Genomic DNA, 18900 nt, shown 5'->3' on the forward strand with positions numbered 1-18900 from the left:
TCCCTGTGTATACACTCCGTCCTCGTGCGGAGGTCAACACTTCATCCTGAGGACATCCTGTAGTAACCGATGAGCTCATCTTCGTCGTCCCGATTGAGTACCCGACTGCTTCCGAGCATGGCACGTAAGCATCTTACGATTGACACATCAATGCCAAAGCTTTCAGCAGCCTCACTAAATGAATCGAACGTGGTGTTAAGCGCATCCTTGATATCTAGTAACAACGCTCCCAGTCCACCCCTCCCGTCAGACATTCCCCTCTCCAGCCTGCATACAAGGCTGTGAAGAGCCGTCTCCGTGAAGGTCCTTCACCTGGCCCAGATCTTTTACGTGTCCCCTGTAAACTCATGGTTTTTGTAAGAGGCATGGCGTAACAAATTTGAGGATTTATTAAGTAGGTCGCCTCCTTACTGGCCATCACGGATGTACTAGGTTACCCCCTCCCCTACTGATGCCAACGGTTCCGATCCCTGGTTAGAGCGAGGAACCACCACACGAGTCGAAAGCTCGTCGATATATTTCTCGACCTCTGAGGGCGCCGGTAGTAATCCCGACGCCCCTTCGAGGTCGATACGAGGGATTGAGCGCCCTCCGGGCAACGGAACTGTAGTGAAGCCCTCTCCTTTACCTGGTGCAGCCGGAGCACTCGCTTTCACCACAAATGAGACGTGCGCATCACCGAGTGCGCTTGAAAGTTCTGCCGCTGGAATTCCCGAATACCTCATAGACACCAAATGCGAGGAGATCCCTACCAGGCTCCTCCCTACGGAAGAACGTCCTCCATAGACTCATCCTGAAACCAGGATTTTGTCTCTGAAAGCGCTTCAAGATCGCGGCCGACTGGCCGTGTCATCCGGGAGCCCGTATAACACAGCCATCATCTTGATTAGTTTAGGGACGTGCCTCTGAACGTTCAAAGACGCGCCAGCCGCAACGGCACCTTCAGGATACCAGCGAAAACCTGCCGAAGTTTCACCCTCGAGCCAGCGCTTATTGGCCATGGCGTTCTGTGCACCAGTCCTATTCTTCTTGCGAATAAGAGCTGGCCCACTACCAGGTCCTGGAAACAGGTTCTGATTTGGAGTAATTCCTTTTTTCGAAAAGACTGCTCCGTTACCGGAAAAAGTCTTTAAATTAAATTGAAATCTTTTGGCATACTTAGACGTCTATAATTTGATAATTTACCTTTATTAGTCACTTCGTCATTGTAGATAAAAATTCAAGTACACTGTTTGTCAGATGTACTATTTACATAACAAAATAAATAATGCAAAAATGGGAACACATGAGAGGCCCTACATGTGTTACGCCACTGATTTGTACGATATGGATCGGAGATAGTGACATCTTAATTTTGAAACAAGCAAAGGGCAAGTTTGGTTCATTTCCAAGCTATTTTAGATCAGCTGGTTTTGTGTAATTTTCTAACCAAAGTTTTCCATATACACACAAACCTGTTAATTTTAAACTAACATTTTTATGTAACGTTTAATTATCATAAACAACTTAAAATGATGCACAAATAATGACCAATTTTATCTTACACAAACAGCATACTTTTATCTCATTACTCATTTCACTCTCATTGTAAGAATGGCAAGTACAGAAGAAAGCAGTTGGAGAAATGCCATATTTACACAATTACAATTCAGAAATAGATCACAAACTGAATATTTTCAAGATCTTATTGCTGCACGTATGTGTTGTGTTATTCCGATGCATACCATCCTCCTTACCTCTTGTTTGTAGATAATCGACTGTTTGAAAATGTGGATACACTACGGAATGAGAACTTACATTTATCCCTTCAAAATGAAAAACTTCGTACCGAAGCCGTTGCTAGCGGTAGCTCTACAACTGGCAGTAATTCGGCGTCAGAAGCCCGTTTAACCGAACGAATCCAATTTCTCGAGCAGAAGTTGCTTTCACAACAAGAGGAATTGACCGAATTGCATCGGCGAAAAGGGGAGAATGCGCAGCAAATTATCGATCTTAATATTAAACTTCAGGAGAAAGAGAAGCTGTTATCCAATAAAGAAATTAGGTAAACTTGTGACTTACCCCGATCTTTTTGTACTGTTGTTATTGTAGCTTAGCCGACAGTGCAGCTTGTATATCTAGTCTTCGTGCGGAAATTCGTATGTACCAAAGTAGTATAAGGGAGCTTGAAAATCTAAATCAAACCATACGAGATGAACACCAGGCTTTGCAGCTGGCATTCGCTTCGTTAGAGGAGAAATTGAGAAAGCTACAGGTTTGTTCCGGTGATTCCCCACGTTGAATAACAGTTTCTTTGTGCAGGAGGAGAATAGGCAGTTGTTAGATCGACTCATTCACTATAAAACGAAAGATGCCGAGAAAATGAACGAGGAGAATGACAACTTTCTAAAGTAAGTTAAGCAGCAGTAGCCGCAGAAATTTGCATGATTCGTTCTGCTTTAGTCTGTCACTAATTTGTAGATTTGAGATCAGAACGTAGAATTTGAAAATTGTACATACAGAGATTTAGATTTCTTAGCCCAGGTCCAGCCCTCCCACGTCTCTTGTAGCTTTCTTTCTTTTAACTAAGTCTAGATAAACAGCGTAGCTTCTTACACTTGATTTGCAGTGACGTTACCAGGGGATTTCAATTGAGCAGTTTTCGTTTATTCAGGTGAGCGCTTGTGTGTTGATTGGCAGGGACTATTAAGCACTTGTAGATAAATTAGTTTATTAAAGTACTTAATGTGTGATTGATTTTAAATAATGATAACTATATTTTGTAGGTATTCTTACCCAAATGCTGCACATAAAATGGTATTCAATGTTAAATACATGAGAAGTGTTGCAATGCAATAAGAATTGTTGAATATTTATAATTTTTCCCAAATATAGCTGGTTGATAAAGCTTCCAGGTGCAGGTGTTTCTTTGCTGTTCATGTCCATATATTGATAGCAAATGTAATAATTTGGTATTGTAGACTAATGAAGTCTATGTTTACCAAGATTATGCTGTTATTATAAGTGTCTCAGTCTGTGCCAATCATATCTCTTGTACTCTTATTTACAAATTTGTATTTATTCCTTATTTTAACATCTTGTCAGGTAGGTACTACTTTTTTCCTGGTGTTTCCGTTTTCTGTTGGGGAAGCTTATTTGATAATATGTGACATGATTTACTAAGTGATCTTACTTAGTTGTAACTTGTAATCGAGGATTTCAGTAGTTTTAGTTATTTCTTGGTGATTTCATATTATTTAACACATGTTTATTTAATGCATTTAGTGCATGTTATTAGTACTCAACATGTTTCATTTTTTGGTGTTTGTCCATTCATTCAGACACTATTGACTTACATTATAGTAGGGGTTCACAATGAAATATTTCCTTCCGTGATATTTTGTCAAGTAAACGTTAACTATTTTTAGATGCAGTGACAGATTTGGTTGTAAGGGGGAATAGGGGTTTACAGTATAGTTGAATTCCGTAGTTTTAATTTAATAAGCGTATACCTGAAACCATAAAACAATTTTTGGACAGTAAAAGTTTATTTAAAAATAGTGACTTGATTAGAAAAAAAATAATGAACATGTGCGGAATTAGGGGTTTATTCAAAACGAAGATGATTGTGCCGGAATCTGTGACGTAATAAGCCCGACCAATCAGCTGCTAGAACCATTCAGATGACATCACGACTTGGCAATATTTCAGGAGAATGCCATTTGTAACTTGCGTCACCTGTCACAGGCACGTGTCACTTGTCATTCACTTTCGCGTTTAGATGCCTCTTATAACGTCAGACCCTCGCACAAGGTTGCCGGCTCACTTCTACGTGATTGGTTCTAGGTTTGTGACGTATTTAGACTGAAGCGTTTCAAATTCGGACTAAAAACAGCTTTTCAATAATTTATTTTGGGTTTATTTTAATCGCACATAAAAATTGAGGATACACGGTCTTTTTATTTTTAATGTTCTTTGTAGATCAGAAATAAAAAATGAAGCCGGGAAGCCCCCATTAGGGAAAGAACAATTGTTTGCTCACTATATACAAGATAGAGGTAAAAATGTAAGCTTCTTCGCTGTGTTTCTTGGCATTTGGAGATGGTTGTGCTTAAAATCCACAGCTACACCAATTACCAGTGTAAGAGAGCTTTGCGCTATTTTTAACCGCGTAAAAGTAATAACTATCATCCAAGAACTACCAGCCAAAGGGTAACTCCGCCCCTTTTTCATGCCGTGTTGTCAGTTAAAAAGCATAATAAAAAAACAACACTTTTTCTGAAACTACTTTAGAAACAAATTACTTTGGTCTCTAAAAAGTGTGAGGAAAGTAAAAAACAAATGCTGCATTAATCTTAATCATGACCTGTCAAACTTCATTTTTGCATACGATAATTTTTCCATTTTGATTGCAGTTTCAGAAGAAATGATGTGTGAAACTTTCTTTCTAGTTTTTCTCTAGTTGTACAAATAACTCTTTCAACATCTTACTCAACTTGGGATCGTCACTAAATTTTTAGTTTACTCAGCACCAAGCGTTACTAAATTTTTGGTACAATACACCGTTTACTCGACTCGTCTAGTCGTCTCCCATTTTTCTTTACACGTTCTGGTTTACAAAATATTGGTTTGACTCATAAAAAGAAATATAAACAATGCAATCCCTATTTCCTGATAACGTGTCCCTACTAAATTTGATGCTTATCTAGAGATTTTACCATTACCACATAAATAATTTACTGGTACATTCTCTTGTTCAAAACGCACATACTTAAGGATTGGCTTTTAGGAGTAGAATTGGATTTTTACTCCAAGCTAACGTGAATCTCTTTTTAGCCCTTATGTGGTTCTATATTTTTGTTTTGTTCTTTTTTTTGTATTAGTGTACATGTATATATACTCGATGACCCATCACGCACGAGCCTTGGCTTATGTGATTGTTGCCAATTTTTTCATTATATCAATAACCATATATTATGCTAAATAAATACAAATACAAATACTTCTTCACTACAAAACAAAAAAACAGTCTTTCTTTCTCGCGATAACAATACGCGATATTGCTATTATGCACTGGAATAAAACGCCAATGTTCCACTGTGTTAATATTAAAATTTGGCCAATTAATTAAGTTTTTGTAAGTAAATCTAATAATTGTTCCTTTAAATTTCCTGTCGAATGGCGTGTACAAAATCTTATTTATCGCACAAAGCGCTACACAAATGTTTTACGTAACCTTCATAAAATACCTTTTAACTAGCGGTTACGGTTAGCGATGTTAACGAAGAAAATATCTCGCTTCCACAACGAGTATTTAAACGTAATACATTTACATAATTCCGTTTCTAAGTTAAGAGCTCGTCTCCAATCTGAAAATGTTCCTTCGCGTAAATTTTTGTCATTGGTAAATGTGTCTTTGCCTCTCCCAAGACAAAAACACAGACAATTTTTTTGTAAGTAGTACGTTATAACACCTTGGCAGAGTTGGCGCTGCGTTACCTCAAACCCGCCGCCAAAACGGCTAACTAGCTCATGGTTCGAAAACAAAATAAGAGCTTGAGAAAGCAAAGCAGTAGTAGTAGTTCGTTCTGGGCATTTAATCTCCTTCACTTCGTTACCACTTACCATTGGGGTTGAGCGCCACTCAATTTCTATCTTAACTCTTCCCTTATGAAATTGCGAATATACGATGGTAGTAATTACAGTACAAATCAAGTTAGGTACGAAAAGAGATACTGGTTTATTTAAACACCAAATAGCAAACATAAAAATTGTCTTCAGAATTCGATAGCGTATCACAGAAATACAAAATACTCCTCCAAATACTCAAAATTCTGAATTACATTACTCACAACTTTTAGTAACTTTACTCTACAATTGAAATTCCCCCAATTTACTTAACCACCAATCAAGAATGATCGATTAGCAACTAATTACTGAATTTTAAAACAACTTTTCACAAACTAATGAATTGATATTTCGGGCAAAAATTCACATGTTTAAAGCAACTCTTACCTTGGCAGAAAGTTGGATGTTGACGCCAAGAAGTGAGCTGTTCTCGCACCCAAAACCTGAAATCAATCAAAAGAAAACCTCCCAAGCCGCGGGGTATATATAATTAATTGATTAATGCCTGAAGGGCCTCGCTGTACTCGTAATCTGCCTTTATACCAGGTACGGTACTTAATTGGCCAGCCGCTTCAGAAGGAAGTGGTGGTCTCCAACAACATTCGCGTTTCAAACTCAACCATTACTTAATCGCGATCAGACTTCCAAAAATTGCCAAAACTGCAAAAGAATTGCATTGAATTTCAAAAAATTCCATTGACTTCCAAAAAATTCCTGTGACTTCCAAATAATTGCATTACATTCCAAATGAATTCCATAAGAATTTCATGGTTTCCAAGGGATTGTACACCAAAATTCCAAGGGGTTCTACACCAGAATTCTACTGTGGTTTGCCCCTCGCTTAAAACTGGTCCTTAAAACCCTCAAAGTAATCAAAGGTAACCCTTTGATAACCTAAAAATTTACATTCCTCTTAAATAAGAGGGCTAATCACAGATGAATTTGATAAGTGGTAGACTGTATTATCTGAAAATAAATGAGCGTCAGCGTAACATTTTTCGCGATTTGTAGAGCTACAAACAACTTTGAAAAGGAAAACTAATTAGCACAAAATTCTACTCTCCAATATTCCAAATATAATCACGTATGACGATTTTTTCTTAATAAGTCATTGTTTCGCTTCTTACACGTATATTTATTTTTTTTTATAATGGTTTATCGGTTTATTGTTATCATTCGAAGCTCCATGAACAATTCAATTCTCATGACGTAGTATATAACGATAATTAAAAAATAATATATCATTATAACTTTTTAAGTAGCTAATTATGTGAATTCCCCTGCATATAATGTAGATATTAATTTCACAGTAACACCTATTCTAAAAAAAAGGTCCTCAGACAACACTGTGATAATAAAAGTGTATTTACCTCGACCAAACCATTTCTTTAGTTTGTGGAGTACAAAATATTTACATACACCCTGTACCGAGGTATGTATTTATGTGTCTTTGTGAGTTAGTTTCGCTTGATTATCTTAATACGTGAGTCGATTGATTAGTCATCTGTTTTCAAATAAAAAAGCAATGATACACAGTCAAAATATATTTTGTTTTTCGACGTTAAAATTACTTCTTCAATTTAAATAATTTTGTATACCAAAAAAAGCTTTTTATAAAACGTTTTTTGGAAGATTCAGTGTTCTAGACAAAATGATCACCTTGTATGTAAAACCAATGATAGTGATATAGTTTTAAAGAAAATTGACTTATTGTTAAAATTACTTCTTCAATTTTGATTTCTTCATATCAAATATTTCGACTTTAGTTACTCAGGTGGATATACAAGGTGGTTTCTATTATGGTCTATATCATTTAACTTAACAAATGCAAAAAAAGGACATAGTGTCTATGACACTAGGAAGTGAATTAAATGTGCATTTGGCTGCATAAACTTAATTATTTATTATTCAAAATTATGATACCAAGATGATGATCACGATATCTCGAAAAACACAGGAAATATGTGTATGGAACATTATTAATGAAGATAAGTGAATACATTAAAAGATACATACTATACATAAATGTATAGAGTTCCATTTTTAAAAAAAACTGAGCTATACGAATATGAAATTTTGTAACTTTAGACCTATATAGAAAACACCCTGTAAACAAACTTTTAAATATTGAATAGAAACTGAAGTTAAAATTTAAAAAGTAATTTGAGGAATAGAAAGTTTGGAAATCCGATTTTTGTTAACATATAACCTAAAATATGCTGTTACCTGTATATGAGAAACTTTGCAAAAATATCAAAGTAGATTGGGGGGATTATTACGAATAAGCACAAAGTTGATTTATCTTATTTGAGTTGTTTTTACTTTTAGAATCTTTGTAAATGCGTACTTATTGTCTATTTAAATATGTTTATTTATTTGTAAAAGTTGAAATTTTAGATAAAATGTAGAAACATTTGGTCAAGTATGCGTGCATTATGAAAAATTTTTATCTGGTTGTTTTGCGATAAGGGGTGGTATCGGGCGTAATTTAATTAACGCACGTGTTTTGATGTCGATAACAAGACATGCAGGTGGACAACGTTGTGTATTTGTGTATTTTCGGCGTAAGTGGGAGTGCGTTCCTTCGTAGGTGGCGTTATCAAATACACAAGATTTGCCATCCTCCGACGAGTTAGTTAATAAACAGTACATATTCCAGCTATGAGTGATTAATTGTTTACTTTTTAAATTTCTTCATAGCTCTTGCTGCATAGTTTGTTGGTGCAATCAAGGTATAGTATGATATACTAAGTTCTTATATAATTGTAATATAATAGCATAATGATCACCAAGAAAACATAAGGTACGAAGGCAGTAATCCATTATTATGTTTATACCAGTCAAAAAATCCTGCAATCTTAATGTCTGTCTGGACATTTTTGTTACTATAAATTATAGGTAGGTACTTACCTGTATTTAAAGATAATATTCTGAAACTTTTGAAGATACTGTGCACTAAAAAAATACACGTAATTTTGGGTATGGAAGGGGGAGTACTGTAAAACCTTGCCACTATCACCAGGTAGGAGGGGGGCTTAAAAAGTTGCTAAAAACATCACGTGAACACATCTTTCTGACACAAGAAATAAATGCTTTAATTTCCATCTTTATAAATGTTGGAAAGACCAAATGAAAACGTTTGCAACATTTCTCATACATAAATAAAACACCATTCCTAATTTACTTTTCTTACGAGAGAACATATTATGTACACGGTAGTTTATAAGTTTTTAAACTCATTTATTTTAAAAATCAATCACACGCTGTGTATTATGAACTGTGACTGATTACTTGTATTACAGAAAAAAACACGCAAAGGTTCAAAAGGAGCTAGAAGAAGCCTGCAAAGACGTCAGAGCAGTCAATATGGACGACGTACAAGAAGGTCTTGGTCCAATGTTCACATCTGCCTTACCCACTAAAGTTACCGTTAAATTTGTAAGTAGTTCTTTTAGTACTTTCTTTTTATTATCTCTAGCGGAAAATCCAGCGAATTATATTTAAAACCATTGTCCCTGGGGGGTACGGCAGGGTCAAGTGATTTTAATGGTTTAATTTCATTAAGCTGTAACGCTAACATTTTGTTCACAGGATGCTCACGAAGGCGAAGTTAACGCGGTCAAGTGGGGTCCAGATCAACACATTGTTGCTACCGGTGGTGCAGATAGAAAAGTGCAACTGTGGGATATTTCGAAAGGTCAGTCATGAAATAGTACCTACGCTTTAGTTGTCATTTAAAAATTAATCGTTAATAAATAACATAAGCTTCAATTGTCGTTTTTCATACAAGCACACATACAGACAGTGTGACTGCGGAAGTATGAGAATAGTACTTGATATTATTAGCATGGTGAACGGATCCCTGGAGTCGGTAAAAACTGTTACCTTCGATATAATGGACATTTTTTTTGTAATCTAATGAAAAGGAATTTAAGGTAAATATCCGCCGTTTCCGCAATAATATCAGTAACAGTAACTTGAAAGTTTCATCAGAAGCAAATCTTCGTTCCTCGTATATTTTCAGTTTCGGGAAAAGATAGTAGTCACAAGGTGCTAAATCCAGACTATACGTCTCTGGACGCCATAGATAATTTTGGGCTGTTTGAGTCTTGTGCACCTGGCAATTATCATGTAGCAGTATTGTCTGATCAGTCTTTCTTATCTAATGGCAGCTATAGCTTTTCAAACTGAAAGTTGTGAAAGTTGAAATAAGAGAAAGGTCGATCTGACCTATATTTTTTTAGGTTGGTATTAGCAAAATTGCACTTGAATGAAAGTGAAAAAGCATGTAAAGCACATCTGCCGTTCGGATGTAAAACACGTCGAACAAACTTTTTATAAACATGGCCGTTAATGCAATGCTCTTTTTCATGTACTCAATCAACCGAAACCCCTCACAATCCTAGAAAATCATTGGCTATCAATTTCCCGGCTAAACACTGCGTTTTTGCTTTTTTTTGGTGGTGAGCGCCTACCACTGTTCGTTGGAAGATCCCAGTGATACAACCAGGTTCCATCATCAATGATAAAAATATTGATATCCAAATTATCCTGGCGAATTTCTTTCCTGGCCAGTTTCTGTTCTGGTGTAAGGAACCTGGGAATCAAAGTCGACGACCCCCCAAATCTTAGTCTAGTTCATGGCCTCTGATATACGTACTTCTCTAGTAATAACTGAAACTTTAATTCTTCCGTCTTCACTGATGGGAAGTACTGATCAATGCATGATTATAAAAAGGTGCATATGTGCTTTGTGCAGAATACTTATAATTGCATTTATGCATGAGTAGAATGCAATGAGACAATTACTGTACTCAGTCCATCAATATGCAGGTTGAAAATGCTGTCTGGAACACTGAATACGTATCTTTAAAACAACATTTTTTTTTAAAAAGTTTTTTATGGGTTCTAAAATTATAAAAAGTTTGCCTCCAATCTACGTACTTGAAATTTGTGGTCAGTGGCGTACTTCGGCATGGTCAAAGGGGGAATATTTTTTTTAAATTATTATATTATTGTAATTTCTGTTAAACATTCATAAAGAATACTTGAAAATATAATGAGAAGTAGCGGTCATTTAAAAAATTTATCCCCCTTGACTAGTACGCCACTGACCTCAAATTTAAAGTACGTAGATTAGTAGAAAGCTTTTTTTTTAAAAAAAACGTTGTTTTGAAGACTCTAATGTGTGATCTTAAGAATAAATACTATTTGAAGGATGGGTTAAAGTTGTCAGTGTGATTCACGCATTCACGGTAACCATTGCAGGATGTGCCTTTAATATATGTATACTACAAACGTTGGGGTTGTTCATTTTAGTACCATCAGAAAGCTGAGGAAAATTCACTAAGGGTTTGTTAAAATTATTTTTTAATATCTTTGAGTTTTTTTGACCCTAACTTCGCTATTTGTAGATCTACGAGATACTTTGAAAAGGAAAATTAATCACATAATCTGCATAAAACTCTGCATAACTTTTCCCATTTAATCCGCTTGGTATCTTTTTCGATTTACGAGTCCCCATGGTGAAAATGAAAAAAGTCTCACCCTGTATAATAAAATCATAACATTTAATTTTGTTAAATAAATACTTATGTCTTTTGTAGTAAAAGCAGTTTTTATTTTTTTTATCGAGGGGGGCGTGAGCAATTTTCGTTTTCAGAAAGGGGGCGCCGTGGAAAGAAGTTAAGAATATTTCTTTTACAGAGATACGTCATGTTGATTCGGGAACGGTTCCTAAAATAATAGCAGCGTAGAGGTACACAAACTTCCTTCTTTTTTTTCTTTCTATCACCATGACGATTGACATGGTTGTAATGGCAGCTCGGATACAAACTTTAATTTTAACGAAAACACAGCTTTAAAATTGACGAAACACCTCTTCTTCTACAGTTCGCAACTAATCGCGTGAACACTAACTTTGGACAGCAATCGGAAAACTATTCCTATACCCCTTCTTCTTAATTTAACTGACTTCGAAACACTGACTACCGGAAAATTTATTTTGAAATTACACGCAACGGACTGTTACGTCTCTATAATAACCGTTAAATTAATTCTGTTTTTCTTTCTTTGCAGGAACGTTTAAAAGTCGCGGAGTGCTCGTCGGTAGTAACGCGGCAGTGATGTCGGTCGAGTTTGACTGTACTGGAACTTTAGTGTTAGGTGCTTCGAATGATTTTGCTAGTCGAGTGTGGAGCATCGCTGATCAACGATTAAGGGTAAGTTTTTCTTACTATATGTATGCCATACGTGCAAACTACGTACCACCAGGTATTCCACAAATAGTTCGTATGACAACGTTGCTGAAAAGTAGCAATACTTACTGCATTGTAGGATAAAATGCAATTTTGCATTAATCGAGCATACGATTATATTAAATAAAATATGGGAAATTTTTTGGGAAGGAGCAATCGCGTTTGGTTTCTTTCTCAATAAAATTGATTGCACTTATTTTGTAAAAAAAACACTTGGTACTACGTTATACATGTTGCAAGAGCGATGTATAAACAAAGTCAAATTGGTGCAAATTATAAATATTTGAAAAAAATAATCACTTAAAATAACGGATTATAACACCAAGGCAAAATTAAAATGCTCCATTCTGTATGTACTCTTTAGCAGAAAACTCGCATGAATGATCCAAAATTTGTCAGCTTCGACAATTGCTACTCTCAAGGGGTTCGTTTATAATGTTAAGCGTGAGGGCGAGTTAATAATAACTCCACATATTACAAAAGTTTACAAAGAGCAAATCGTTACGTGATTTGAATAATATAATACATTTTCTTTTATAAATGCAGAAAATTTAACATCAAAGAAGATTTTTCTTTATTATGTATGTAGGTACAGTGTAAAACACACTGTCAAAGGAAATTAACTAGATCTTGCTGCAAACGTACTCGTGCATGAAGTTTTAAATGCAGGCACGAGATTAATCAGGAGTGAGTCAAATTGTAAACGGAAAAGAAACTACCACACATGCAATGCCTTAGTTTTGCAATGCAAAGTTCTTTAATATTGTTACTTACATGATATAATTGTAATGTAATAAAAGGAAATTGCAAGAGATGTAGCCGAAATTGTCAAAAGGGAGCGAATTGCATTTGGACTACTATTTCAGAGTTAGGGCACTTTAAAAACGCATTTTCTTAGCTAATGTAGTTAGTTCACTGTGGGTGGTTGTTACGAGGGAGTGCATGTAAATGCAATTGTGACATATCCCTGAGGCTATAACTTTTTTTTTGTTGGCTCTACATTTTTTCTATTTTTATTGGCGATTCTAAATAGATTTAAAATAAATGCAGAGGTGTAAAATCTTAAACAGTATGGATACATGTTCTTTCAGACAATGTTGCGTAGGTTACAAATTTATTGCATTAATTTTCCTGTAGTAACCCGACTTGGAGATTATAATATTCTCTCTATTAAAACCGATTGTACCTATATCATGTTTCCATTTTGTGAAAAACAAAACGTTAGGTACAATTGCTTTATAATATTATTATGGAGCGGCTATAAATTTATAACAATTTAATGGGGAATTGTGTAATCACAGTGTTTTATCGTGTGATATTGTTAATTGCATTACCATACATACATACCAAGTAAAGCTTGGGATAGTTTAGACCGTTATTTAGAAGTTTATTCGCCCAGCCTACGATATGTAAGACAATATTATAATTATTGTGGTAAGGATGTATTACTAGTGCCATAGTGTAAGAATAGAAAGTGCTAACTGACATACGTTATGGATGTAAAACTGATCGCCGTAATTTAATGGTACTGGATTAACTTCATCTGCATTATGTTATCATTTTTGCTGGGAAAACCACCAAACATATCTTGAATTTCTAAACAGCAACTGGTGGTTGATCTGACATTTGTTCAATGCTCATTTAAGCATGTGGTATTATACGAGTATTTACGTAAATTGGAAATGGATGTCGGTACTCTGAATGTGAATGAACATTTACAATGTCAATCATATTTTGACCATTCACACTAAAAAGAATTTCAAATTATGTACATTTTTTTACTAAACGCTAAAAAGCTACATCGATATATTATGTCCAGAAGTTGTTTAACCATCATCGAAAGCAGTTTCAATTCAGAAGGTGCAGCTTTTCCATACGTAGCGGAGGCTGTATCGCATTTAATGACATAACAAACACGTAAGTACAACATTGTTCAACGTTTCCGAAAAAAAAAGAACGTGTGAAATACATACGAAAACCACTTTCGTATAAACATCTCAGTTTGAAATTGTTGTGGCGGACATTTTATTGCCATCACAGTTATACCCCCCGAGGTTTCGAAACGATAAAACGATGGAATAGAAAATGATCGTAAGTCTTTAACGTCACTCTAGTTAAATATTTGTAGTTTTGCATAAAGAGGTTAATTTAAAATTTCTTCCGTGCCGAATATATTGAATATGTTTTGCATTTGATCCTTTATGCTAAACATGGGATTATTGCCGAGTGAATTTCCTGTATGGAGGGATGTTGAGACATCCGTCTCTGTAATTTTGAAAGGGAAATTTTCATTGATGTTTAGATGAGAATGACAAGTTACTTTTGGAATAGTAAAGTTGAGTGTTTTTTCAACATGTGTATAATCATATGTTTGTGACGCTAGGCGTGGCAGTTTGAATTACATCACATTTTCCCCACAAAAGCACTTACTGATACAACATAAAACGAAAATATTACGGAAAATACGCCTGCTCTCTTCTTTTTTCTTAAAAATTTATGTTTACTTTATTCCGATTATTGCACTTTACTATTGCCACTTATAGCGAAAATGCTTGAAGAGTTCTCCTAAATCCCGATAAATTACGTATAATATTTCATTTTCGTTATTAAGATTTCTTTTTAATTTCCTGCCTTAAAATAATATTTGTAGATAGGATTTCAATTAGAATTTTTCTTTATTGTAGCTCTCTCTCTCCCTCTGAAGGGTTAATTAATTAAGCATCGTAAGCGCGCTGGCTACCGGATCTTCGGGTTTGTACATCGCCGTAATGAGAATATTTCTCAAATCTTGTACCTTTAGAATGAATTACAAACAGCAATATTATATTTTGTTTCTAAATAGAATTTTTTTGTGCTCTCGCTATAAATTGCAAAACAAGTACTTATTCGAAGCAAATTAAACAAGAATTTTAATTGGGGCCCTTGTTGAACGACTTGACGTTTTTACCCAAACATTTATGTAACAGATTATACGAAGATATGGGTTAAGAAATGTACAGTTTGTGTAATCTACCCAACACCCGAAAACTTTGTTACTAAGTGATATTCAGACGCAGTTACGAGCTCCAACTTTGTTATTTAGATTAGTTACAATTTGATTTGAACAATTAGGAAAACTGACTGATTTGGAATTTACTTTAAGCACACTTTAAATGTTTTTGTTTATTTATTCAGGAGGTCTGAAGGGTTTTTGTTGTTTTTAAGTTTAAAAGTATTGTATAGGTAAGTTACGCAATGAAAATGCAGGAGAAGATAATGTTAAATAGGCATTTTATATGGTCATTCGAACTATTTCTTTCAAATATGAAAATGCGCGTATTGTTCGTCTGCCGGCGTGAAAGGAAAAATGTCAATTCTCAAAATTAAAACTTTTCAATATCGGCCTTTTCCTAATGCAGCACGAAAAAAACTGCGAGATGGTGTTGCAATTTGATGGTAATTTTTATTTATTTATTAATTTTGTCGGAGAACAAACAAAACGCATTGTGTTGAATAACCCACCTACCATTTTAACTTTTGTATGCTTAGCCAAAATCTTGATCAAATCCAGAATAGCATAATATTTACTCTTCCATTGTAAATTAGCCATCACTGGCCTCAAAATACGACATACTAATTTAAATGACATCTTCTCTAAATGACATTGATATCCAAAGACAGTCGTGCAAGTGAAACGCCACGTTTCAGTTTAGAAATCAAGAACTTTTTATGAGGCGCTGTTAGCTGCAACGAGGAAACCCCGAAAGAAGGACACATTCGCGGTAGGTTGGGGCTTATGGTGCGGCGTGGGAAGTGCATATGATTTTTATTTTTATGTAGTTTCGAACGGAGTCTTTTTTCGCGGCTCGACGCATTTTTGAAACAAAATACGCTTTATATTCGTTATTGGCTGGCTGGCTGCTGTCTTTTATATATGTCGGTGTTTTTGGTTGCTTGCAGTGCTACTGTAGTTACATATTTATTATTTTTCATTAGATTTGTAATTAGAGATCGCTCTGTCGAAATAAATAAATTACTTCAATTTATGTACAATTGAGGTACCAACGAACCCAAAACATACAATACAAACGATTAACATTGTGGCGACGAGGTTAATATAATATAGATATTTCAGATATATATTTATTGATTTATGTGTTTACAATAAGATGATTCATTTTGAAATTGACAGTGGAAGTCCTGTCGCAATAATAAATTATACTACATCCTTAGAATTTTTTCAAGATTTTGAGATAATTCCAACTCAATTGAAACTAATATCTTACTGCAACCAAAGTTTAAAGGTATTGGGATATGTTAAAGTTGATGTTGTATATGAGGATTTCAAGGGAGATTTAGATGCTTACATAGTTACAGGAAATAAACATTCATTGCTAGGTAGAGAATGGATTAGAAAGCTAAAAATACAGTTATTAGAAGTGGGAGAGTTAGATATAGTTAATAATAATGTACAAACAGAAATTTCAGCATTATTAAATAAATACAAGGGAATCTTAGGTTCAGGTATAGGTAAAATACAAGGTATACAAGCTGCAATACATATAAAACCTAATGTTAAACCAAGATATATAAAAGCACGTACAGTACCATTTGCTTTGTTAGGCAAAGTAGATAAAGAGATTGAACATTTAGTGATCACTCTGAATGGGCTACCGCAGTAGTACCAGTACTTAAAGCAAATGGAGAGGTTCGGTTGTGTGGGGATTACAAAGTTACAGTCAATCCTAATATTTTAGTGGATGATCACCCTTTACCAACTATTGATGAATTTTTTGCAGAAATGGCAAATGGGGAGAAATTTACAAAAATAGACCTAAATAAAGCATATTTACATTTAGAGGTGAAGGAAGAGATGAGAGATATTCTTACGTTAAGTACACATAAGGGATTATATCGTCCAACTAGATTAATGTTTGGTTTGGCAAATGCACCAGCAGTGTGGCAAAGAACAATAGAACAAATTTTACAAGGTATTCCTGGTGTGCCAGTTTTTATTGATGATATCAAGATTACAGCAAGAAATACAAAATTACACTTACAAATTTTAGAGGAGGTTTTAAAAAGATTACAGCTCCATAATTTAAAAATAAATATGGAATAATATTTGGCGTAAAGAAATTCTATAAGTATTTATATGGTAGGCATTTTATTTTGTATACGGATCATGCTCCATTAGTACAAATTTTCCACTAGAATGCAACATTATGCATTGTATCTACAAACATTCGATTACGAAATACGTTACAAACGTTCTCATTTAAATGCAAATGCAGACGCGATGTCAAGACTGCCAGTAAAAAATGAAAACCCTAATAGATTGGATGTTCCCGATGTTTTTGAATTAAATCAAATACAAACATTACCAGTTACAGTGAAACGATTAGCGGAGGAGGCTTATAATGATGATACATTACGACCTTTACTACATGGTTTAAATTAGGGGAAGGTAGTTGACAAACAATTAAGATTTAATTTAGATCAAAGTGAATTTACGGTGCAAAAAGGGTGTATTTTAAGAGGATCTAGAGTAGTTATACCAATTGTTTTACGCAGGGAAGTATTGGAAGAGCTTCACACTTCACATTTTGGTGTTGTGAAAATGAAAGGGTTGGCACGCAGTTATTGTTGGTGGCCAAATATAGACAATTCTATTGAAGAATTAGTAAAAAATTGTTACGAATGTAATAAAGTCAAGAATAATGTAAAAAAAGTCGAAGTTCACCCATGGGAAGTTTCAAAAGCACCATTTGACAGGGTACATGCCGATTTTGCGGGACCGTTAAATGGGGGCTATTATTTTATATTAGTGGATTCATATTCACATTGGCCCGAAATTCATTTTACCAAAGTCATTACTAGTGAAGGTACAATTGAAATTTGTAGGAAAATATTTTCGACTTTTGGAATACCGAAAGTTTTTGTAAGTGACAATGGTAGCCAATTTACTTCATTAAAATTCAAAACATTTCTAAAACAAAATGGGATTTTACAAAAACTTTCAGCTCCATACCATCCAGCAACCAATGGGTTGGCGGAGAGATTATGTTCAGACTATGACACAAGCACTAAAAACTATGAAGTGTGAGGGAAATACTCGAAATTTTGAATTGGGTAAATTTCTACTTCAGTAGGTATAGGAAAATGCCACATTCAACCACTGGACATTCACCTTCTTATTTAATGTTTAATCGGGAGATACGATCTAGAATAGATTTGATAAGACCCGAGTCGAAAGTTACAAGTTCAGAGGAACATTACATAAAATCTCGTAGAATTAATGTTGGTACGAGAGTAGCAGTAAGAGATTACTTTACCATATAATATTCAAGAGATCCCAGAAGATGATATCAACGTAGTACCTGAAGTTGATAGTAATAGAACTTTGCAATCAGGAAGTACAACCGATAAGGAATTATCTATGCAAGATTCTGCGCACGATAAAAATGATCATATTCAGCCAACAATGACCGATAATGCAAATGTTCCGGTGTTTAAGACGCTCTATAAGGACTAGAAAAGCACCGGTTAGATTTGATTTATAAGAAATGTTAAGTATTATTTTATTTAGGAAGAGGGGAGTTGTTATATATATTATATTAAATATATAAATAATATACTGTCCGAGGAGTCATCAGCAATTTAATAGCTAGAGACCTTCAAATTTCACTAAAACTTTAATAAAACCTAATAAAATACTGATCGATATTATCAAAGATGCGCTTTCATCATGCATATGATGAATATACAACTTGTTTTTCTTTCGGCTTCAGCATTCAAATTTTTATATTCTGTTTAAGTAGTAGTACCCTTTACGCCATCTATGTATTTCTGATGTAAGCTCGTATAAGTTAGTTTTGTTGGTAGTATTTATTTCATAGTTATTTATTTTTCCGCTAGAGGTCGCACTCGCTATATTTTTCTTCGACCTTGTGTCGTGCCTTTTTAAAAGGGTTTTTGAAGGGACGTATGATATTTTTGGTGAAGTTTTTCTTTTGTGCTTCGCTTCACCGACGTTTTTGCGGATATATTTACAAGT

At 34.7% G+C, this 18900-nt stretch overlaps 1 protein-coding gene across 1 annotated transcript; it reads left to right on the forward strand.

Annotated features, from left to right (window-relative positions):
* Positions 1–1398: 1398 nt before the first annotated feature.
* Positions 1399–18378, forward strand: LOC116167071 (autophagy-related protein 16-1-like). Its single transcript, XM_031482308.1, has 11 exons — positions 1399–1696; positions 1750–2044; positions 2092–2254; positions 2302–2390; positions 2609–2653; positions 8910–9045; positions 9199–9304; positions 11686–11828; positions 16148–16367; positions 16601–16834; positions 18194–18378. The coding sequence occupies exons 1-11, from the start codon at positions 1594–1596 to the stop codon at positions 18376–18378; spliced, it is 1719 nt and encodes a 572-aa protein (XP_031338168.1). The 5' UTR covers positions 1399–1593.
* Positions 18379–18900: the final 522 nt, after the last annotated feature.

This window comes from Photinus pyralis, unplaced genomic scaffold (assembly GCF_008802855.1).
Source record: "Photinus pyralis isolate 1611_PpyrPB1 unplaced genomic scaffold, Ppyr1.3 Ppyr1.4_LG3b, whole genome shotgun sequence".
Classification (NCBI taxonomy): Eukaryota; Metazoa; Arthropoda; class Insecta; order Coleoptera; family Lampyridae; genus Photinus; species Photinus pyralis.

Coding starts and splice junctions, on each gene's coding strand:
- LOC116167071 (XM_031482308.1), top strand. CDS start 1,594: ATGGCAAGTACAGAAGAAAGCAGTTGGAGAAATGCCATATTTACACAA. Junction 1,697..1,749: donor TCAAGATCTTATTGCTGCAC/GTATGTGTTGTG, acceptor TCTTGTTTGTAG/ATAATCGACTGTTTGAAAAT. Junction 11,829..16,147: donor TCGCTGATCAACGATTAAGG/GTAAGTTTTTCT, acceptor CAAAGTTTAAAG/GTATTGGGATATGTTAAAGT.